The sequence below is a fragment of the Lissotriton vulgaris genome, chromosome 11, assembly GCF_964263255.1.
Source record: "Lissotriton vulgaris chromosome 11, aLisVul1.2, whole genome shotgun sequence".
Classification (NCBI taxonomy): domain Eukaryota; kingdom Metazoa; phylum Chordata; class Amphibia; order Caudata; family Salamandridae; genus Lissotriton; species Lissotriton vulgaris.
The window spans coordinates 156161346-156186654 of record NC_141699.1 but is presented as its reverse complement, the minus strand read 5'-3'; the positions used below and the strand labels follow the sequence as shown (position 1 = coordinate 156186654).

The following is a 25309-nucleotide window of genomic DNA, read 5'->3' as shown; positions in this document are numbered from 1 at the left end:
TGCAGGTGCAGTCACGGTGTTCGGGCCAGCGGCGGCTGGACCTCACGTTGCTCTCGCTGTTGCTTTGGGCCCCGGTCACGGTGCTTGGGGGGATGTCGATGCCTTGGATACGGGGAGTGTGGCAGGCTTGCCCAGCGCTCCCAGACCCTTCTGTCAGTACTGCAGCGATAAGCAGCACACACAGTCGCTTTCTTCAGGATGTAGCGCCCACTGGTCCTGGGGCGCTGGTCAGGGGGCAAGTTCAGCAGCAAGCCCTTGGAGATCTCTTCAGTAGAGTTTGGCACAAAGTTTCACAAAGCAAAAGTCTCTTGTAGTCTTTCCTTTTCCTCTCCTTCGGCAGCAAGGCACCAGACACAGGCAAGAGTCAGCACTCTTCCTTGTCCTTCCCGGTCCTTCTCGTCGGGCAGAGTTCCTTCTGTAGCACAAACAGGATCTAATTTACAAGGAGCAGGGCTCCTTCTTTTATACTGCATTTCTTTTGTTCTCGCAGGCCAGGGGGGCCTTCGCATAGCCACTTTCAGTCCTTGAGTACTCTGGTGGGTGTACTCCGGCTTCTGCTTTCAGTGTGAGGGGCAGGCGCATCAGACGCCCCACAGGAGGTGGAGCCACCATTGTGTGGACAGGGGCAGCCAGAAGTACCTTGTTGATGGGGCTTCGCCCTTCCTGGGCCAGGTGTCGGCTGAGTCATCAGTCGCTCCCCAGGAGGGTGGAGCCAGCATTGTGGTGGCAGAGCACAGCAAGATTCAGAGTCAAGAGCCACTCCTACCTCCCACTAAGGTGTAATCTGCGCATTCACCACCTGTCATCCCCCAGCCCTGTCACTCACACATCCCAGACAGTCAGATACACATACCAGCAGAGGCGGGCTGAAATGGTTAAGCAAGCAAATGCTAACTTTCTAAAAGTAGCATTTGCAAACACAGGATATTAAAATAAACTTTACTAAAAGAAATATTTTATTATTCTGAGTTCAGGCATACTAAACACGACTCTCTACCGTGCTCCCTGAGCCGGCTGGGATTATAGGGTGTAATAATTCCAGCCGCTCGTTCTGGCCTAAAGGAAGCAGGTAGCCTTACAATAGTGAAATACGAATTTAGTTGTAATTCACTACTAGGACATGCCACGCACATCAGGGCTTGTCCTACCTTACACTTACAATGCACCCTGCCCTCGGGCCTACCATAGGGGTGACTAACATGAAGTTAAGGGAAGGTTTGGCGGCTGGCAAGTGGGTGCACTTGGCCAGCCAGCGTGACAGTACGTGACTGCACGCGGGGTCTGCAATGGCGGACCCCAGACACATCTTACGGCTGCTTCGGTGGGTGGCGCAACCAGCGCTGCAGGCCCACCAGCAGTATTGGCATCTACAAGCCCTGGCACTCCTGGTGCACTTTACTAGGGACTAACAGTAAATCCAATGAACCAATCATGGACATCAATCACATGTACAATTTACAGTAGGGAGCACTTGCACTGCGGCACGGGTCAGCAATGGCGCAGTGCCCTGAGTATCGGAAAACCAGCAAAACATCGGAGGCACATCAGCAAAAAGTGGAAGGGAGACTCACGCCAAGGTGCCAGGTCTAACAATGTGCATGTTTGCTTTGTGCTGAGGGGTAATTGTTCACACAGCTTTCTGATGGATGTCAGATGTGGGTTTTCTGAGTCCCCAGATAGATCATGCAGTCTGTGTGTTCTCTTTTGTACTGCCAGTCACCGTTGTATTCAACTGTCTAGCCTTTGACCATGTCATGTATGTGCATGTAACTTGCATGATCGAGGAAACCGTTACAAGCAATACTACGTGTCTCTCCTCGGAGACTCGGACATCTGTCAAGTGCTCACCAACCTTTTTCACCAGCACCCCTCCCCCCCCCTCCACCCCACAGGGGACAGCAATCTGAGGGGTAGCCCCGGGCGCCACAAGCTCTAGCTACGCCCCTGAGGAGAGCATAGGGAAGCTTGAGGTCCCTCAGCGGGCCTTTGCTGCCATGAATGACTGTCGCTGCTGTTGTACAAGACACGTGTAGTCAGGGAAAATGAGGATGCACAAATTATCGTAGAGAAGGGGCTCTTGACCCGGGCCTGCATCAATGTAGTGTCCTGATCATGATAGTTCAAGAGTTTTACAATCACTGGCCATGGGTGAACTCCCACCGGGGGCTTCTGTGTGAGTCCCCTGTGGGCCCGCTCGACAACTAAGCAGCGGGATAGGATCTCCAGGGGGAATCCAACTCTCCAGCCACTGCGTGATGAAGTATTCCATATTGGCCCCCTCGCAGCCCTCCGGAAACCCCACAAATCTGAGGTTATTGCGCCGGGCCCGCCCCTCGGCAACCTCCGCTCGTAAGGTGAGCCCTTTCTGCACTTTTTCCATGGTCGTGACTTTGATCTTTAGTGCGGCAACATCATCTTCCACTCCGGAGATACATGTCTTGGCATCAGTGTTGCATGATACTGCCTTGCGCAAGTCTTGCCTCAACAGCATGACATCCGAGCCAACTGCCCCTATTTTGCATCCAGCATGTCTCTTGATTGAGTAATGGCCGCCATGAGTGCCGCATTGTCGGGTACCATCCCCGCCTGTCCTCCTGTCGACCCGGCCGCCGCCCCTGCTCCAGTATATTTGTCTATGGGGCCCTGCTTTGTCGAGCCATCCCCTCCCTTGTCGTGCGTCATGGCCACTTTCATCACTCCTCACATGAGCCAACGGAGATTAGAGGAGGGAACAGGAACAATCGCCACTCCACTGCGGGCCACGGCGGCCCGACTGACCTCCAACCGGGATCCGGCGGTGCGCCGCCCCACAACCAAGGTCAATACGTGACCAGGGAGTCGGTGCCGCTGCTGACCCAACCAGTGACCCCGGCAACTCCTGTGCGGCACGAGAGACCGCCAAAACTGCTGCACCCGGGGAGCTCAAGTGGATACCCCCGTATGCCTGCAATACCTCCACTCTCTCAGCTGCACATCCCCCCAGCGTGCCCCGAGTGGCGCTGGTCACACTGTCCCTTATAGCACCCCCGCAGCCCAATGGACTGCCGATGGGCGTGCTCCTCGTAGCTGGAAGGGAGGGGGGTGAATCCGCTCCTGCTGATGCCCCGAATGGGCCTATGCATCCTCAGCAAGCCTTCGCCGCCATCCATCGCGAGGCGACCACACTGCTGAGTGCCCGCTGCTAAGTAGCCCCAGTGAGGGGGGAGGGGTCCAAGGAGGCGAGCTCCACTCCTCCGGGTCACAGGCCATGCATACCCCCGGACCTCAAGCGCCACTGCTGCCGTCTTCTAGGATGTCACAGGGGGCGCGAGCACTCCAGGGGGCCCGTGGGACACCAGGTATTGCAGCGACTCCCGCCCCAGAGTACCGCTCCTCACCTCCCCACCGTGGCTCGATCCAGCCGCCGAGCCGCTCTATCTGGCCCCGCCTCGAGCAACGCTGCGGAGCAGCAGTCAGCTCACTGCCAGCCCCTTCAGCCCACATATCGGTCTCCGGAGCCTTTCACACCGCTCCCGCTCAGTGAGCCGATGCCGACACTGCTGCTCTCTCCTCCACAGTGGGCGGATGCCGATCGTCAGTGTGGCCAGCTAGTTGGGAGGGAGGGCGAGGGGTGGGAGAAAAGTAGACCAAGATTGTTTTGAGTGTGGAAAAGGCCACTTTATTAGGAAACAGGTGCGCATTACAAATATAAAACCTTGGCAACGCCTTACAAAACTATACCTCACTAAATAAATAATTAACTACAAACCCCGCCCCCCGCCCTCTCCCCTAAAATTCTTTGGCCCCTCCCCCACCCAACAATACAGCATTAAAACATTACAACATTATAAACATCACATCATCAATAAAACATTACGTCATTAATCAAATCATTACGTCATCATTTAAAACCTTTATTCATCAAACCCCATCACATATTGAAAGCCAGGCCCTCTATAACCATAAACCCTGCCTGACCCTTCACTCCTGCCAATACCCCCCCAAAACCTGAACGGTCAAACAATGACCAACATACCCCTGAACCTGTCCAAAAAACATGAATGCCATTAACATGGAAAATAAACATGACTCAAAATCATCTGAACAAACAAGGAAGAATAGTGATCAACCGAGCCAGGATCTGCCAAGATAAAGGAGCCCTGAGTCTACTAGTATGCCCTTGCTCTCTGGCCCAACCCTCAAGCATCCGTCTGCCAATTTCCCCCGCTGTCGGAGAATAACCCCACAACAACTTACCCATGAAAGCTATCCCTGCCAATTTACCTGCAATGGTTACCTTGGTCAACCCTCTATCCATGAGGTCTAAAATGAAGTTCACCACATCCTCAGAACGACGCCAAACTTCCTCATGCCTAGAAGCACCTGACTCCAGAAACTCCCTCCAGGCCAGAGAATAAGCAGAACGCGTAGACACAGACAAAGAACCTACCACCAGTTGTACGACCCGACATTGCCTACGTGCCAAAGATGAATCGGCGTCGGTGTTCTGTCTTCTTCCCTCGCCAGTCCACGGAATCTCCCCCACTGTGAACGAGACAGAGCATCCGAAATGTCATTGTCCACACCAGGGATGTGCAAAGCACGAAAGTGAATGTCATGTTTCAAACAACCCAGCACGAAGACTCTCATGAGCTTCAATACCTGTTCATCCCTGGCAGACTGTCGGTTAACGATCTCCACTACAGCCATGTTATCCACACGAAAAAGCACCTTCTTGTGTGCCAATTCCTCCCCCCAAAGGGTCAACGCCACCAGCAAAGGAAAAAGTTCCAAAAAGGTAATGCTACGACCGCCATTCAACCACTAATCCGGCCAACGTTCAGCACACCATCTTCCATTCCAATACAGCCCAAAACCATCACTGCCAGCAGCATCTGAGAACATTTGCACATCCCACTGGAAGTCAACGTCCCGTACCAAAGGAACACCATTAAAAGTAGAGAGAAAACATTTCCACATTCTTAAGTCCTCCTTGACACCAGCAGACAAACGAACACGATGGTGAGGCAACTGTTGACCTGCAAGAGCCCTGCCCAATCTGCGACAAAAAGTCCTGCCTGCTCTCACCACCCTACAGGCAAAATTGAGGTGGCCTAGTAGCACCTGAACATCTTTCACCAACACTTTCCTTTTGGATAACATGGCTTCAAGTAACTCCAACATTTTCAGTTTTTTATCCTCAGGCAGGCGAGCACACATTGCCACAGAATCAATTTCAATACCTAAAAAGGACAAAACAGTGGCAGGACCCATCGTTTTCTCGGGAGCCAAAGGAACTCCCAGATCCTCCATGAGCCCTTGGAAAGTGTCCAGAGCAGACTGGCACTCCGTGGAGCCCGGGGACCCGACAAAGAAAAAGTCATCTAGGTAGTGCGTTACCAGTGAGTGACAGGACTGATGAGTAAAGTACCATTGTAGAAAAGTACTAAAACACTCAAAAAGAGCACATGAAACGGAGCAACCCATCGGCAGAGCCTTGTCCACATACCATTGTCCTGAAAAATGTATACCCAGGAGACACCAATCATCCGGGTGGACAGGCAACAGCCGGAAGGCAGACTTTATATCACACTTGGCCATCTCAGCAGCTGCGCCCGCGGTCACAACAAGTGACATGGCCACGTCAACTGAGGAATAAGAGACTGAAACAGCCTCTGGGTCAATAAAATCATTAACAGACGACCCTTCTGGCCATGATAGGTGTTGAATAAGCCTGAATTGTCCCGGATCTTTCTTTGGGACCACTCCAACAGGTGATATAATTAAATTAAGGATCGGCCAATCATGAAAAGGGCCAGCCATCCTTCCGTCATGTACTTCTTTATTTAGTTTGTCTTGTACCACTGCGCCATGCTCAGATGCTGATTTTAAATTAGCAGACCATCTCCTCTCCCTTGAGCCCATGTAACCCAGCCGGAAACCGAATTCAAAACCATCCAACAATTTTTTCTTTACTGCTTCATCTTCATAGTCCTGAAGCGCAAGGCGCAACCTCTCCAACTTAACCGGTGTATGAGCCTTTGGACCCAACACCCTTAGAACCTCTGGATCCCCTTCCCCCTGAAAACTGTGGGGGCGTCCCTGAGCCACCTGCACTCGCCTGTTTCCCCTGTTGGCTTCCTGCTGGCTGGTTATCCCAGCATCTGGAAAATGGGTGTCGCCTACCACAGCCAGAGCATTCGTGTTTAAACTTACAATATTCTCTGGTACAAGATCCCTTGTTAAACTCCCAGCATGCGCCAATCCCTGACTGTGTGGTTGAAGTAGCTCCCACCCCTCCCCGGGTGGGCTTGCCCTGAAAGGGCCGGTAAACTAAAGGGAAGCCACTCGCTGTAAAGATAGTCTTCCCCCCAGATGCAGAGCCCATGGTATGCTGCCATAAGTCAAGATCCAGCTCACCCCACTTGGCCTCCGGATCCCAAGCCATCCTGGCTCTGAACTCCTCATCATACTGGGACCAAGCAAACCCCCCTCCAGTGATCTGCGCCATGCGTATAACATCCATGTATTTAAAAATAGACACGCTGCGCTCAGGAAACTTTTCACAGTATAAACTCGCATAAATAAGGAATGCAGCTGTCCAATTTTCAATGTTTAAGGGGACTCTAGGACGTTTGGCCAACTCAAACTCCTCTTCCTTAGACCCCTCTTTGGACCGGACTTCCAGGTGTAGCAGCTTAAGAAGTTCCACATACTCACCGTTCCAAATACGTTCTTTTGTAGTCAACATCAAATGAGCCCCCAAAGGCTTTGTGACCCCCATATAAGGTAATTTTTTAATTTTCAATTCTTTACTGGCCACTGGCTCTTTAACCGTACTGGAAGCACCAGTGTTAGTACCACTCTCCACTTTAGCCGTTACTTCCACAACATCATCAGTGCCCACAGCAGTGTCCTTAACGTAACGTCCCTTCAGCAACCTCCCTTCACAAATAACAACATCGCTTTCCCCTCCTATGCCCACAGACACCATAGTAGGTTTGGCCTGTGTAGCTAACTGCTCACCTGGCAACAGAGAGACCACTCTCGAAGGCTCCGCCCGTGGCGCTGAAGTCAATGTGTCCAGTCTGCAAGGCGCTCTGACCGATGGGCCGTGCTCTCTTCTCACTTGCACTTGACTCCGTACCACTGGAGCCTGTAAAACACTACCAGATACATGAGAGGGCACCCCCCTCCACGTCCCGCAATTCACCTTCTTCGGGACTATCCTCGTCATAATCCAGCACCACTGAATCAGAAACAATAGGCAACACATCAGCACAGGTCTTACCCAACCCGGTATCGACAATATTACATTTAAATGTTTTCGAAGAACCTCCAGGGGGGGGAGCAGACTGTACCCGCCTGTAACTCCCCTTGCGTTGACTCTGCGGCTCCATAGCCGCCGGCAAGGTAGGACACCTATACCTGCTACTCGTTGGGGCCAGCGGGGTCACGCCGGACCCTCGTGTGCTGGCCGCGGCGGGTTCCCTCGGTGGAACAGAGAGGGCCGCACTAGGCATTCTCCTCGCTTCACCTTGGCGAAAGTGGACTGGACCGCGCCCTGCCAAGTCTGGACCGCCGCACCTATCCCTGTCCTGAAAAGAAAAAGTTTGGACTGGTGTGCTAGGGTTCCTAAAAACTACGCCCAAACCAGACTCTGTCCCCCGCCAATTAGAACCCACATTCAACATCTGACCTCTGTCCAAAGAACGTCCTCGAACACTAGATCTCAAAGGCACCTCCCTGACCGGAGAGCCACCTATCACCTCTTCATCCTCACTGTAATCCAAATTATCCACCGCCACTGCTGAAGAAGAAGTATGAATAGGAGCCCTTGCACGCCAATCGTGGCCTGTACCATCTTTCTGAAAACTCCGCTCCCAGTGATACTCTCCTGCCTCCTCTCTGAAGACTGTCATCCATTCCCAGAAAAACAGCAGACTCAAAACCCCCGTAACGTGGAGCCTCTTGTTCCAAAGCCACACCAGAAAGAGAACCCCCTTCGCCCATTTGGGCCCATTCACCCTCACCCCTAGAACCCCCCCCAACAGACAGAACATCACCCACTGAAGAACCAGGCGTGGAAAATAATAAAGGGCTACCCACATTACCCCCAACATCCACCATACCAGTATCAGCATCCTGGCCAGAAACTACCTGACCATAAGAAGGTGCCGAGCCCCTTGAGCCCAACTCAACATGAGGTACCAGCATACTCGAATCCCTCCACTCCCCAGCCTGTCTCTCATAAACAAACTGCCTGGAAGGGGTTAACAACATTCGAGGCGCCGCCTCAGGCAAAAACTGTGACTCCTCGACAACACACTCAGCGTCACGGACACCGGGCTCAACCCGCTCTTGTCCTGCTCCTTGCACAACAAATTGAACAGAGCCTCTGCGCGGACCACGCGCAGAGACTACCTCTTCAGACTGTACGCGCCGCTCGACCAGCGGGTCCGAAGCGGAGCGCTTCTTGCTCCCTCCCCGGCCCCCTCTTCCCCGCCTTCCCGTCGATGAGGAAACTGAACCTAACGGTTCAGTTAAAGACAGGGCTCATGCTCGCACACCCGGGGGGGGGAGCAGCGCGCCACCCGCCACCTGCGCCGGCCCCACCATGGCACCGGGCATGCCCGGAGCTCCCCCCGCCCCTACCATAACTCTTACCTGGGGCGCCGGAGCCAGGAACGCCTCCCTCCCGCCCTCAACAGCAGCGCCGAGCACCGCCGGAGCTTCCGCCTCACCCGCAGCTACGCGCGCCAGCCGCTGAGGGGCCGGCTTCCTCGTACGGGACCGGCCCCTATCGCTTACCTGGCTCGGGCGTCTCTTCTTCGGCGACGAGCACGCCATCACCGCAGCGACCACGCCAGCAGAAGCCTGGCGCTGGGGCCGCGCCTGCACACCTCCTGCCAGCAAATCCATGCGACCTGCCTCAGCCAGCAGACGCATCGCCTCGACAACTCGTGAATCCTCCATTGGAAAATAGCTAAGACAATAAGCCTAAACAATAAAGCCTAATAAACTGTCTCACAAAACACACAGTACTCTCTATCACAAAAACGCTAACAGCCCTCCTAGCCACCAGGTCACCAAACCTAAAATGGTGGCTAGGAGGCGGGGGCAGGGGAATTTATAATTGGGCTGGCCAGTCCTACTAGGCCAGCCCAAAAACCAGAACATTCTGGCAACTTCTTATGAAAAACCCCTCGCAGCCCTCCCAAACCGCCCGGGGGAGGGGACCTCCCTGCGGTCAGCTCCCTCCCCCAAGCCCCCCGTCTCGCCTTCGCGCGCCCCGTCCAGGTCCGCTTGATGATATGCCACTGCTTATCTCGGGGGCGGCCCAAAACTGCCCAGTTCAACATCGCTCAAGCCACTGGACTATTGAAACGCCTTTGGCAAGCAATTAGTAACTCCTTAATCCACACAGACAGTTTTTGAGCTTACTGCAGCCGCACCCGAGTACTTCATAGGTCTTTAAAAGACCATTTACGTGTTAATGAGGCTTTGTTATTTTTCCACCCCTTTATCTCCACTCTGCCTAGCTAATGGATTAGACCTCCCCTGAAATTTTTAGTAGCCCTACTTAAATTTGGCTTTAGTTGCGCCTCTGATGACGTCATAGCCTCATGTCAAGTGTGCCATCCACGCGTCCTGGGTGTTCAGAAAACAGAATGTTGCCTTGTGTGACATAGTTTCCCAATGGAGCATAGCAGCGTGAAGGCGGATGGTCACGTCACCTGCAAAGGGCCCCCAGAGGAGACAGCCCCTTAGCATTCCCCCACTGCCCGGTATGGGCTAGTATTTCTTCAATGCCTACCTGGCCAGAAGAGGACAACCGAGGGGCAGCAGATCTCGCCTCCCTCAGGGACGATGCACTTCCATCAGCACAAGGGTACTTAGGTGGGCAACTCAACTGGGCAACCCCTCCTTTCCGGCACAGGCAGCAGAAGGATTTCTCACCCACCCACCCAGCAAGGCAGCTGAACAAAACAGCACTCAAGAACTGACAAACAGCGTCGCAAGCGGAGTTACAGGGTGATGCTTATGCATAAAAAGGCGAGCTATACCCCATCAGAGTGGCAATGGGGACGCCAATATAAAATGAGATCCTCAGGCCATAGAGGGCCATAAGAAGAACGCAACAGCGACCCCTTCATCCTGTAAGGGACAGTTGGTATCCTGACAGCTGGGGGTTGTGTTATATCCTATGCTTCCTAGTCCTGGCTGCTCAGCCTGCATGAGTGTGATGTCATAGAATGTTGGGTGTGTGTGCATGCTTTGAATGAGTGATCAGTTAGATTGAGTGGGGCTGAGCAGCAGGCTGCTGCTCCCGGTAGGGCACCCTGTACCAACTTACCTGAACCATTAAATCTACTTAACTACATCTCTGGCTCCTGGTCTACCTATCATGACAATACTTCTTCAATTACAAAAGGTTGGCCTTTCATGGTGGCACGGGTGCAGCAAACATTTTTTTAAAAAGCATTGGGCCACAGGCCTAATATATAAGATACAGCACCGGTTAAAGAATAAGATGGCAACGCAATGCCCGGTGGCTGGATATTGTTTCAGGAGGGGTGCCAGCGGTTGGTCCTTAACAGAGCTGCACTTCGATGATCACCCGTAAGATAACCCTACCTGTGTATATATATATATATATATATATATATACATATATATATATATATATATATATATATATATATATATATATATATATATATATATATATATATATATACATGCATAACAAAATGCAAATAAACTTGCACAGTTTTTCTCACAAGACAAAGGTGCTTGTGTGTTTTGTTCATAATGCCACTATATAACTGTTTTTCTTGTCTTATAACAACCAGGCAATAAGGACAGGTATGGGTAGGGCTAAAGGGGGATTAGTGATTTTTACTTCAGTCAAACTTCCACTATGTTTGATTTCCTACCTCCCTGTGGGACACCACTCCCAAATTTTAATACTAGAACATCCTAAGGGCCATGTCCTAGTGGTGGTCAACCACTATAACAATGTGTTTAATGCCTCAGATACCTCGGTGGCAGAGGAGCTGGGTCCTTTTTTGAAGAACCTACGAAACGATGTTAGTAAGCCAATTGAGATCATCTGGGGTGGGGATTTTAACCTTCGTACTTGCCCACATTCCTTTTCTAGAACCTGTGGTTTTGATGGAGACAACGGGGAAAACAGAGCACATTTTGTACACTCCCCCCATGGTGACTCCTTTAATTCCCTTGTGCTGAACCTGGATCTTATGATCCACTCCCCGGCCCTAGATGTAGATGGTATGCCTGTTCCAACTTTTGTAGGACCCAATTCGTCCTCTGCCATTGATCACATACTGGTTTCTACGCATTTCACTCCTCACTGTACAGTCCCCGTTGTTACTGATCTGGGAGGTAGTGATCACCAAGCAATCACCATGCTTATTTCTGCATGGGGGCCTAGTGCTAGGAGTGATTATTTGGTATTAGAAGATGCTACCCCATGCAGACAGAATGGTTTCCGTATAAAGTGGAAATTGGACAACTCCGATAAACTGCAAGCTAGAATTATTAAAGAGGGGTTTGCTGAAATTTATAGTTGCCTTAATCCTGAGGCCCCTAACGGGTGTATTATAACTAATTTTGTGGCACTCGGTGATGCTGTAAAAAGGTGCCTTACCACTACTAAAGCCCGAATTAGGAACCAAAATGTGGGCTGGTTTGATAGCCTATGTACTCAATCCCTGCGGGAACTCAAGCTGGCCTTAACAAAACACCCGAGAGATAGGGAGGCCGTCAAATTACTTAGGCTTACCTATAAAAGCAATCTTGTACGTAGGAAGCAGGAACTAAGGGAACTTGCCTGGGATGCCCTGAACCAAGCTTCGGTACTACGGGACAGTAGGCTGTTCTGGTCTACGGTTAATAGCCCTTTCCTTGCCAATGAAGAGTTCCCCAAACTATCAGCGCAGGTTAGTGAAGCCAATTGGGTCTCCCATTTTTCTGGTATTTTTAATCCACCCGGGGGAGACTCTAACGGTCCTACTATCCCGATGTCTGAGACTAGGATACCTTTGGATATTACCCTACCAGAGGTGGTTATCTCCCTAAGCCAGAGTAAAGGTGGAAAGGCACCGGGACCCGATGGGGTACCGGTAGATCTGTACAAATCTAACCCCAGTCTCTGGTGCCCACTCCTGACCCAGGTGTTTAATGCATCAGTCCTGGAGAACACCCCTCCTACTTGGAGTGAATCCCTGATTCTACCTATTTACAAGAAGGGAGATAGAGGAGAGGCTAAGAACTATCGCCCTATCTCCCTTCTTGATTCCTCCCTGAAGATTATGAGTAGGGTTCTCCTTATAAGGCTCGAGGAGTGGGTTGAAGAAAATAATATCATGGCTGAATCCCAATTTGGTTTTCGCAAAGGCTTAGGGACTACGGAGCAGTGCCTTAACCTTGATCTCCTTATAGGGAAATATACGAGAGCGAAACAAGGGTCCCTATTTCTCTGTTTTGCCGATCTTTCGAGCGCCTTCGACCTTGTGGACCATGAACTCTTGTGGTGCACTTTATTGGCCATGGGCGCCCCCCAGGCAATCATTCACTTCCTGGCCCGTCTCTATAATAAGCTGTCGGCCCAGATACGTTTTGGTCCGTCGGGTGAATGTACCGAGAAAATCAGGGTTAAGTCAGACATAAGGCAGGGCTGTGTACTGGCCCCCCTGTTATTTTCCCTCTTTATCAATTCCATCGAATCTGAATTCAAAAAGGTCCAGGCGGATTCCCCTCAAGTCGGTGGACTTCCCGTACCAGTTCTGCTTTATGCCGACGATACGGTGCTCCTTTCGCGTACTCCAAATGGGCTACAGAAACTTATGAACACTTTTTATGATTTTATTAATGCGAGGAAATTGAAAATAAATAACACCAAGACTTTTATTATGGCCTGTGGTAAACGGATGAAATCTGTTATGCCGTTCCATTTTAACAATCATACTATTGAGGTAGTGGATAGGTTCTGCTACCTCGGTGTTACCTTTAACAACAAGGGGACATAGTCCCAGGAGATCTTAAATGTTAATGGTAGAATGGCCAAAAGCTCATCTGGTATTTTTCGATTCGCTGCAAAGCTAGGAAGCCGCTGTATACCTGATATGGTAGACATTTACAGGCATAGATGTGCGTCTATTGCTCTGTACGGTTCCGGTATATGGGGCTATAGTCAGCATAGGACACTGCAAAATACCGAGAATGGGTTCCTTAGAAGATTGCTTTGCCTACCTCCCTCGGCTCCTACTGTACTGTGCCATAGCGAAGTCTGTTTAAACTATCTGACTGACCTTACGGGTTTAAGACCCCTCATGGTATGGAGGTCAATATGGGCTAAAGAAGAGACTACTTTTTCTAGGAAGATTATTACCGATTGTTTGAAGTTGGACAAAGTCCTTAAGATTCCCTGGCTAAGTTATGTCTCTTATACTTATGACAAGGTATTTAATTTTGACATCATTAAGGACCCCTATTGTGCCGTTACTGTATCGAAAAAGGAACTTAAAGATGTTTTCATCCAAACTAAGTCTGATATGCGCAGTGTAAAGTGTTCTACCATGTCTACCTATGTATTTTATCACACCACTAAATTCGAAGGAAAGGGCATGCCTATGTACTTAAAATTCATAACCAAGCAGTCTCATCAGTTTGTTCTGACACGTCTCAGACTTGGTATAGTACATAATTTAGTTGCCTTCCCTGAGATGAAAGTTCCTAGCCATTCCCCCTGTCCTTGCGATGGTCAGACTAGGCAAAGTACTCGGCACTTTATGCTTATTTGTCCACTCTATATGCATCTTCGCCGTCTCTATCTCAGACCTATGTTTTTAAGATTATCAGTGTATACTATTACCCAAGCCATGGAATTGTTATTTGCACTTGACTCTGCAGACACCTGTTTTTTTACTGCTACTTTTTTACTTAAAGCCATTTCTCATAGGAAAAGTTTGGTGTTTTAAATCTTCCTAAATTTTTCATTTCTGAACTATTGTTTTATTATAATGTTTGTATTGTGTTTTATTGTACGTTTTGTGATTGTTTTTAATAGTCGAATAAAGCTTGAAATTGAAATTGAATTGAACTGTTTTTCTCCAGATAGGTTTCCTACAACGTACGTGAGATAACAGGGGGCAAGGGTTGGCAATGCTAGGCATGGGTGTGACCGGTGAAGAAGGGCGGGCACGGTCGGTTTGTGTACAACCCCTGTGTCCTTCAGTGGTGTGGCTTTCGCTTTCTGCGAGGGCGGGTGGGGAGAAGCACGGCTTCTGGAGCTGGCACAGTGTGAGGAGGCGGCGGCTGCAAGAATGGCTCCCGGGTGCTGCAGCTTGAGCGACATGTGCGAATATGACACGAATAAAGTTGTCCGCATCCGGAGCGTCAAGTACGGCACCATAAAGTGGGCCATCCACCTGGCCGTGCTCCTGTATGTCGGGTGAGTGGGTCCGGAGATGTGCCCTCTGACCTCGGGGTGGCGAGGGCGGGCTGCGCTGTGCATGGATGGATGTCTGACCTCAGAGCATCTTTTCAGAGAGGCGAGGGTGTGCTGCACCGCGCCCGGCTGCACACTTAGCTGAAAAATGAATTCAAATCGTGAGTGACGCCGCCTCACGGTCCTGGCTCTTTAACCAACAGCACTTTGCATCCTGTGATTTTTTTGGGCTTGTACCTACGATGTTAAATTATAAATACCAGTATGCAACCAGTTGTTGAGTCAAGAGTTAGGACATGCTGAAGGTATCACAGATGATGACATTGTATTTGCCAGCTTCTGAAGCTAGCTGCGCTCTAACAATGTCCGCGCTATATTATAAATGCAATACTGTATAATAAAGTGACAGATAATGACTGACGTTTACCCCTATTACTTTTTGCGTTTTTATACAGCACGAACTCGACCTGAAGGCATTGATTGGAGCGTTTTACATGAGCACCAGTTACGTTACACAAGGATACATTCAGTTTCTGGTACGCACGGGGAGACTGTAATTTGCTCAGAATCGCAGGCTGCTGAGCCGACGCCGAGACTCGAACTTGGTTCCCTAATTCCAAACTCTGCAGCTTTGCATTAGGCTGCCGTAAGAGCAGTGATCACCTATCTAATGGTCGTTCGGCAGCCGGATAAATAATGACTTCCTTCCTTGCAGTAAAGCAGGAACAGGGCTGCTTGTCTTTAGGAGATTTATTGAAAATTCGCTAATTCAGGTTAGAATTGCTGTGCATGTCACCGGAGCAGTCACATGCCTGCTAATAACGACGCTGTGGCAGATGAGCTGGCGGTGAAATCACCTCCGGCAATTGCAGATGCATCGAAATGCCCAGATTGTGGTAAGCCTTGCAGCCTTTAGCAGAGGCACCTGTGTTTATTTACTCAGTTTACACTCCTATTGACTCGCATACTAACGCTAGCTAGACCCCTGAAGATATTTTGAATTTGAGCTGCAGGCTGTTCTAAAGGATTTACTCGGTTGCGTTTAGTATATTTGCGTCGCAGAGCTACCGAGGTTGCCAGTTCCACGAATTTGGGGTTTAATATTTTCATACTGGGGCTCGCAGTGCTCCTCACCCCATTAAAAAACTGGGACTGTAAATCCGACAATGCAAAGAATCAAACCTGGCCTGGATGGGCTACTCAGATGGACCTAGGAAAATGCGAGTGCTCTGTCAGTATTACTTCTTGATCTGTGCGCTCTGCTACAAACTCAGAACTGCAAGTACCAGAATGCAATGCAAGGTACTGGACCGGAAGACCCGCTTTCCATCTATGATGGGGCATGTTAAGATCTCGGGCCAGGAGAAGGTTACCTTCTGAATGGAACTGGGTGGAGTTTGGGGGGTGAAAGCAGGAAAAGGTCATCTGAATATAGCTATTCCTGCTGCTGCTAGCCGCATTTGTAAACAAGCACTTGCATAGCCAATAGGTCTCGCCTTTGGGACCTTTTATGTTTTTAGCCATGCAGCACTTTATCCTGGGTGCTGCAACATCTACTGAGCCTCAATTCCATTACATATACACCCTTTGCAACTCTCAAGCAGTGCACTCAGAAAACGTATTTGTATAGTGCTTCAATAGTGGACGACGGCAAATCACACTTTAGAGATGGAAGTCACAAGGTTATCAGAGCCACTGGAATTAGCCAGGAAAATAGGACCAACGTATGAAGTGCGTTCCACTATAGCATTATTTATCACTTTTGACATTTGAACACACTTACAGTTTGAACATGTTCACCTTATCCGTACCAGTCCAACACAGGTATAGCGCAATCGGCTGTTATACTAAGCATTGAGCCGCCAGTTGTATCTGCGCTGCTGCTGAGCATTGCTTAGCCCCGAGAAGCCCAAGTGCCAGCCCCAGCTGCACCAGACCCGTGCCTGGTCAGCTGCAATTCGAGAGACCCACTGACTAGACGTTTTTAGGTCTCGGGACCGTTAAGCTGCGAAGCAGCTTCCGGTCAGGAGATTTAATGACTCTTAGTAGGGCAGTTTAGACCCGCCTCTCAGCTCAGTTCGCTTCCATTGGCTGGCTTCCTAAACAGAGGCCAGCCATTGGAAGAGAAGTGAGTCACTCCAAACAAGCCCCGTCTTTTTCGGATTTGGGGGCGTAATTTTTGCTGTTCTTTAGACAGTGACGACGTCCGTCACTCAGCACAGCAAAACACGCCCCCAAATCCGAAAAATGCCGTAAGCTTTGTGGCCGCCATTGTTGCCCAGCCAGCGCCGAGTAAGGAGGCCTCCGTTCGAGGCCCACGCATCCTTTTGTCCCATATTTCTACCGGTGACTGCCGGCAGCCCTGATGCGGTGCTCAGCGAGAGGCGGACTGTGTATCGGCAACCGGGAGAGAAGCAAGGACACGCAGCTGCCCTCCACCGCCCTCCACCAAATGAATATCTGCCAGTACAGTGTAAGTGCTTATGAAGGGAGACCTCATTCGAACTGACATTTCCCATTCCCGTTTCATAGTATCCTACTTTCCCCAAATTCTCAACCAGTGGACAACTAAAGAGGGGGAGGGGACAACAGATCCGCTTCCGGCCCGGGCGCTCTGTGAGTAAAGCCCAGCTCCGGTTTCAGAGAGCCGGAATTCAGCAAGGTAAGCGCCGAAAACAGACCCCGGCTCCCGGGGGACATTTCAGCCTCTTCTACTACAAAATGTTCTCTCTTCCCCTGCACCTCCCAACAACCGTCAGAGGGGGCTTAAGTGAAATCCATATACACCGCTCACAACGCCCCGCTGAGCACATCTTCCACGCCCGACGTCACTTGGAAACAAAGCGGCCCCGTCGCCTCCCCTCGCCCGCCCTCCCCTGTAGCCCTTTCTTGTGCCACGGCTGCCAGTTGTCGCGCTTAGGCGAGCTTAGAGGATTTGGGCAAACACCGCTTCGTGCTGTTGATTAGCGTCGTGGCGCTTGGGTTTAATTGGCGCGCGGTGTAATGGCGTGGAATCCGGGAGGTGCTTTAATTAACAGCGCAGAGGCGGCTCCCGGCTCCTGTCAATACTGCAAGCCTTTGTTCTGGGGCCAGGGATCGGTTCTCTGTCGATGGCAGCCGGCTCCTGCGAGATGCCTCAGGATCAAACCGTGAATACTTTACCGGCTCCTCGAGGATAGCTCATAGCAAAACCCTCTAGTGGCGTTTTAACTGAGCGCTGACGGGTAGCATGAGACAGACAGCCCGACAGAATGACTTCAATTCACCAAGCCAGGGGGAGGGGACGTGACATCACACACCTCTGAACCCGCGCCCCCCTTTGCTACAGAAAGGCTGACCACCTCTCACACCTTTCACTTGTCGACTCTCATCTGGCTGCAGAGAGATGCAAGGGAAAGAACTCGGTTCAGCAAATATTTATGAAAGGCCTATGTATTTAATTATTTCAGTGTATTGGGGGCGCTCCGGCAGGCAAAATTATATTCTGCCTACACAGACAAAATCTACACCCGGGAAGACGCCATGTTCTACGACAGCTGAGGGGCGGCTTCGGCCTGCCTGGTCTGTAAACTGAGAAAAGCCTGTGAGAAATAAGATATACGGCTTAAGGCGCAAGCTGTTGGGAGTGAAGTGACGCCCCCATCACTTTCACTATAAGCTGTTCCAGGGACTCCGCATGCTAATGAGTGAAACCATCATAAATAACCCAGTAACTGCAAATGCTTCTTTCTGAACTGTGCATTAACAAAGCCATCGACTTTTCATAGTTAATGTATTTTACAACCGAGCTGTACCTTTGCACATTGTTTTGTGTTACGCCACGTAGAAAGGGTGCTCTTGAACCTTCAGGTTGTTTTTACCAGTTGCCTCCTTAAAAGACAATGATTGAGAGTGACAGCAGAGTGATAGTGACAGCATGAGTGACTGCAGCGTGAGAGTGACTGCAGAGTGAGAGTGACTGCAGAGTGAGAGTGGCAGCTGAGTGACAGTGACTGCAGAGTGAGAGTGGCCACCAACCATCAGTGCAGCTTTCACCAAGCATACACACACCACCAGCCGTCAGTGCACACTATCTCTCATTCACTCTCTCTCTACCTCAATCTCTACCTCACTACTCAACTCTCTTTCTCACAGCATCACAATATCACTACCAAAGTAACTATCTCTCTAACACACTACTTCACAACTTCCCTCTCTCTATCTCACGACCTCACTCTCTCTACATCACTACCTCACTCTATCTATTACTATCTCACTCTCACTGCCTCACTATATCACGACACGCTCTCTCAAAAATTCACTACAACACTCTCTCACTACCTCACAACTTCACTCTCTCTCTCTAACTCACTGCTTCACTCTCTATCTCACTACCTCACACTCTCTATATACTACCTCACTCCATTTCTATCTCACTATCTCTCTCTCACTATATCACGACACACTCTCTCTAAAGTTCACTACATCACTCTCACTACCCCACAACTTCACTCTCTAACTCACTACTTCACTCTCTCTCTATCTCACTACCGCACTCTCTCTCTCTCTCAAATACACTTAACTCATTTTCACTCTCTCATACACTACCTCACTGTCTCTCTAGCTCACTACTTCACAACATCGCTCTGTTTATATCTCAATACGGCACAACAACTCTCACCCTCACTACCTCATTCTTTCACTACCTCACTCTCTCTATCTCTCACTACCTCACTCTATAACTACTTCACTCTCCCACAAAACAAAAATAACTACATCACTACTCAAATTATATCTATAAAACTATCTCACTCTCTCTCACTAACTCTCTCCATAACATCACTCTATTTTGATATCACTCTCACTACCTAACTATAACACAAGTCACTCACTCAAAAAATAACTACAACACTCTCTCGCTGACTCACTCTCTATCTCACTAGCTCACAAGTTCACTCTCTCTCTCCAACTCACTACGTCACTCTCTATCTCACTAACTCTCTCTCTTTCTATCTCACTAAGTCACTTTCACTCTCTCTTACACTACCTCAATCCTTCTCTATCTCACTACGTCACATCTCTCTTTCTATCTCACTAAGTCACTTTCACTCTCTCTTACACTACCTCAATCCTTCTCTCTCACTACGTCACAACATCACTCATTGTTTCTATCTCACAACCACCAAAAATCACTCCATCACTAACTCACTCTTTCACTACCTCACTCTCTCTCACTACCTCACTCTATCTACCTCACTCTCTCTCACTACCTCACTCTCTCTTTCTATCTCACTAAGTCACTTTCACTCTCTTTCACTACCTCACTCTCTCTCTATCTCACTACCTCACAAACTCACTCCCTGTTTCTATCTCACTACCTCAGAACATCCCTCTACCTCCCTCTTTCACTACCTCACTTTCTCTGTCTCTCACTACCTCACTCTCTATCTACCTATCTCTCACTACATAACTCTCTACTCCACTCTATCTCACTACCTCACTATCTCACAACTTCTCTCTCAAAACATCACTACCTCACTCTCTCACTACCTCACTCTCTAGCTCACAACCTCACAACGTCACTCTTTCTCTAACTCACTACCTCAATCACTCTCTATCTCACTACCTCACTGTTTCTATCTCACTAACTCACTTTCACTCTCTTTCAACATCTCTTTCTCTATTTCACTACATCACAACATCACTCTATGCTTATATCTCACTACCTCACAACATCCCTCTCCCTCACTACCTCACTCTTTACTACCTCACTCTCTATCTCACTACCTCACTCTCTATCTTCCTCACTCTCTATTTCAATACCTCACTCTCTCTATTTCAATACCTCACTCGCTCTCTATTTCAATACCTCACTCGCTCTCTCTATCTCACTGCCTCACTCTCTCTCTGCTAATGCAATAGGTATCACATATGCAAAAAACAAGGCTAATGCCAATACAAATGACAGTGCCATTTATTTAGGGATACAAAAAAGATAAAAAAATAATGAGCAATTCCAATAGCTCTACCTATAATATTGCCGAGACCATTGCATTGTAAATGCTTGTTTCGTCTACCTTGGAGAAAAGCATCACCGCCAGGGGATCGGAGGAGTCCTTCATCTGTGAGAGCTATGTTTTACAAGAAAGTCTGGGGAAATTACTAAGCAATCATCTCGTCCCGAGTATACAAAAACGATTCATTTACCTAATTGGTTTTGGTTCATGAAATAGTTTAGAACTGCCTCGCAAGCGTCGGTGAACCACTTCCGTGTTTCTGTAAGTTGTGCTTTTATGATAGAATGCAAACTCACTGAAAACCGTGCCATGATATGGCAGTAGCAGTTGTACAACTTGCAGTCTTCAAAACGTTGCAGCCATTAATGGTATAGAGGGCATGCCTCCCGGTTCACTGGAGAATTACATTTAAAAAAACATGTGCAGTGTGCTTCGAGGCCTCAATCGATGGCTGGATCGGAGACTGAACCTCTGAGAGCCCTTCTGTCTGAGCCCTTATACAATCTGACGTTGATCAGGTCACGTATGAGGCTTAGGAGAATACACCTTTTTGGTTTAGGCCACCCTACCTACCCCATGTTTCTGCTGAAGAGGAAACAAACTAAGAATGATGCTGCCTGCTTCCAACACCTTGCAAGCATTATCTTTCACCTCCGAGTAAATACTGGTGGTGAAACTGGTTGATGGTACAGTTTCATTTCATTGATAACTTTATTTCGACCACCATGGGCTATAAAAGCACATATTAAAACGAACACCATAGCATAAAAATCAATTTGCAAATGGTACATAAAATTTGATAAAAATGAATTTCAGATATATACACCTATTTACAAACAAGTCTATCATTAATAAAAATAGAATTAAACCATCTGATATGTTATCAATGCAATGCAGAGCATTCAGTGCAAACCCGTAATCTATTTCAAGTCATAATATGGGTTCTGCATTTAATCCACATGCAACGTAAAAAATAACAATGCCTTTTATTTTTGTTTTCATTTTAAAAACATAAAGGGCTTTGTCATTTACAAAACCAATAGCTCCAACTTTCCTACCGTGAGACCTATTGTGCACTGCACAGTGTGGGTGAAAGTGGCACTGCGTGGGTGTGAGTGGCTTTGAGTGAGTGGCGTTGCGTGGGTGAGTGGCGTTGCATGTGTGAGTGTTGTTGCGTGGGTGAGTGGTGTTGCGTGGGTGAGTGGCGTTGCGTGGGTGAGTGGCGTTGCATGGGTGAGTGGCGTTGCGTGGGTGAGTGGCATTGCATGGGTGAGTGTGGCGTTGCGTGTGTGAGAGTGGGCTTGCATGGGTGTGAGTGGCGTTGTGTGTCTGAAAGTGGCACTGCGTGGGTGTGAGTGGCGTTGCGTGTGTGAGTGGCGTTGCGTGTGTGAGTGGCGTTGCGTGTGTGAGTGGCGTTGCATGTGTGAGTGGCGTTGCATGGTTGAGTGGCGTTGCATGTGTGAGTGGCGTTGCATGTGTGAGTGGCGTTGCATGTGTGAGTGGCGTTGCATGTGTGAGTGGCGTTGCGTGGTTGAGTGGCGTTGCATGTGTGAGTGGCGTTGCAGGTGTGAGTGGCGTTGCATGTGTGAGTGGCGTTGCATGTGTGAGCGGCGTTGCGTGGATGAGTGGCGTTGCGTGGATGAGTGGGGTTGCGTGGATGAGTGGGGTTGCGTGGATGAGTTGCGTTGCGTGTGTGAGTGGTGTTGCTTGGGTGAGTGGCGTTGCATGGGTGAGTGTGGTGTTGCGTGGGTGATAGTGGGCTTGCGTGGGTGTGAGTGGCGTTGCGTGTCTGAAAGTGGTGCTGTGTGGGTGAAAGTGGCACAGAGCCTTTGATGTGGCCTGGGGCAGGAGAAATGCTGCTGCTGCTAATTAAATATAAAAAGTGTTTAGGGAGTCACGGCTGCCGAGAGTAACAAGGCAGTGCTGGGAGGGGGGCTGCGCACCAACTGAAGTGCTCTGGTTGCACGGCCTGCGGCCGTGTGAAGTGATAAGCCTTTGAAGTACACAGGCATGCTGTGACGGAGGTGTGAGAGGTCTGGCAGGGAACAGATGGCCTGGCCGTGAAGCAGGGGCGGGGCAGCGCTGGGGAAGCCTGTGGGAGGGTGATTGATGCCTATGATGTGGGGAGGGAGGAGAGCCTTTTGCGAGCCTTGTGCAGGAGAAATGCTGCCGATGCGCGTGCATGTTTAATCACGTGATTCACGTGAACTTAAAGAAAACCGCGGCTGAAAGCCCGTGGTTTGAAGAGGATTTTGCCGACATGAATTCTCGCTCCGCTCAATGCGCTTGCGCGCATTGATAGGTCGCGAGACCTAAAAACGGGAGACAGCGAAAACAACAGGGGGATGTGTGTCGTATTTTAAGACTCTGAGCGCATGATCACACTTACGAAAACCCAAGTTCTTACAGATAGGTTTAACCCAGCGACGGCGTGCCAGCCCATATGCCGGACAGACAAAGAACACATGACTTTCATTTTCCAGGGAGTGTTCACACGCTGGGCACACAGAACATTTATTAGCGTCCCAACGGCTAGTTAGTGACCTTAATGGTAGTGTACCCAATCTAAACTGTAAGTACAGCTTTCTTGCTTGTGGAGGGTGTATCATGTCAAGGATTTCCTCTATTTTGTATTCTACTTTAATATTGAGGAATTCGGTTGTTAATGTACCAACTGAGCCGCTAGTTTGTAGAATCATCAGGTTAAGTGACCTGTACCTTTTTATCAAATCCACCCTGGAACGCACAGGGCAGACTGATTCCGGGGATTCCCATAGCTCTGGGAGGCCTAACCCAGCACATAAATCCTTGATGTGGGATAACCATGGTATTTTCTTGGTTTTAAGGGAGACCCAACCCTCCTGGAACTCTGCACAACAAGAAACAAGCTCTGGGTCTGACCAGAGTCTTCGCCGGTAGGTAAGTGGCCCCAGGGCCACCTCTTCTTCCACAGGAAGTAGCCCCAGGTCTAGTCTTAATGGAACCAGGGGATACTGACTGGCAGGGAAAACAGGGTTCTCATAAAAGTATGTTGTACCCTTGCCAGGCTTTTGGGCCAATGGTGTCCCCATAGTTCCGCCCCATATATAGCGGCTGTTCTGGCTTGAACCTTATATATCTCTACAACAGGAGCAGCTGGCTTCCAGGCTAGTGTTCTATGCATTTTAGAAATCCCACCCACGGTCTGGGTCAGTTTCAAGGTCGACTTAGCTATCTGTACATTCCACCCCAGATGTTCCTCGATACTAATGCCAAGATATTCAAAAGTTTTTACTCTCTCGAGGGGTGTACCCTTCAGAGCCGGATTTGGCCGCGTCTGCCTAGGGGGATTTAAAATCATGTACTTGGTTTTAGCCAAGTTAATATCTAGACCGCTTAGCTCACAGAAATCTGCGAAACCATCAAGGATACGTTGTATACTGGTAGCTGTTCGAGACAACAACAGAGTGTCGTCCACAAACATTAATGCGGGCACTCTTCCAGTAGCCAGCCTCGGAGCATCCGTATCCTTTATGTTTAGGAGATATTTAATAAGCCCGTTGATGTAAAGGCAGAAGAGAGTGGGAGCCATCACACATCCCTGGCGCACCCCCCTCTGCACCTTAAATCTTGCTGACAGTTCTCCCGCTTTTCCGCATCTAACCTGAGCAAAGTTGCCTTGGTGGAGTCTCTTCAATACTTCCAACAGATATGGTGGGAGGCCCAGGTCATGGAGGACTTTCCACAATTTGTCTCTAGGGACCAGATCGAACACGGCCCGCAGGTCCACAAAAATGAGGTAGAGGCTGCCACCCTCTACACTCACTGTTTTCCAGTACAGGACCTGTGGTCGGAAGATCTGGTCAATTATGGATGTACCGGTTCTAAAACCTGCTTGGAATGGACTCAAGATGCTATTGTCCTCCTCCCATATCTGGATTCTTTCCAGAAGTACCCTCCCAAATACTTTCTGTGGGATATCTACTAAGCTGATTGGCCTGTAGTTTGAGGGTTGCAGAGGGCAGCCTTTTTCGAAGATTGGAACGATCTCCGCCCCCACCACGTCTCTGGCGGGTCTGCCCCCATCAAGATTGAATTGTAGAGGACGCAGAGATATGGGGCCCATATTTTCGGTTCCGACCGAAACAAGTCACCAGGGATTTTATCAAGCCCTGGGGCTTTATTGGGCAGCAGCTTCATAATGGCAGATTCCACTTCGAGTATTGATATCTCCTTGGCCCCCCAGTCTATACTCGTGGGGGGGACTCAGGGAAACCAACTCGGAGTCACCAGTGAGCGGTCGAGTGTAAAGACTACCAAAATGTTCCTCCCAAACAGCTGGGGCTATGTTGGGGCTAACTGCGTTATTCCCACCATCACCATCATTAGTAACAATTGCCCAGAATGTTTTGAGATCTCTACACTGTATTGCCATCTTTAGATCATCCCACTTTTCTGCTTCCCAAGACTTTCTTTCGCTCTCTATAGCTCGCTTGTACTGTACCCTTAATAGCCTAATTCGGGGTCTATTGTTGGCCTAAATTGCTCTAGTTAATTCCCCTTTCAGTTTACGGCAATCAGCAGTATACCATGGGTGGGTTTTCACCTGTGTTTCCCTATGCGTCTGGAGTGGGAAAAAGACCTCTACCAATTTTTGAGATAGCTGCTTGTGAATTTCAACAGGCCTGTTGTTCCTCCCCTCTACAAGGCCCAGTTGTTCAGCCTCTGCCATGTCTATGAGGTGAGGAAGAACCTGGAGATACATTTGAGAATGTTTGTTTGGGCAGCTTCTTATATGAGGCCATTTTATTCTCTGCCTATTATTATGGAGGAGGAGAGGCTGTTGGACACAGTTCTGTTCAATCAAGGGGTTGGTCAA

The 25309-nt window shown here is 49.3% G+C and overlaps 1 protein-coding gene across 1 annotated transcript in view; it reads left to right on the top strand.

Moving 5' to 3' along the window:
* Positions 1 to 14320: 14320 nt before the first annotated feature.
* LOC147679439 (P2X purinoceptor 7-like) overlaps positions 14321 to 25309 on the top strand; it is a 512498-nt gene continuing 501509 nt past the window's right edge. Inside the window, exon 1 of the mRNA XM_086943008.1 lies at positions 14321 to 14458. Within this exon, the coding sequence (XP_086799134.1) occupies positions 14331 to 14458 (128 nt within the window). The 5' untranslated portion in view covers positions 14321 to 14330. The remainder of the gene's footprint in view (positions 14459 to 25309) is intronic.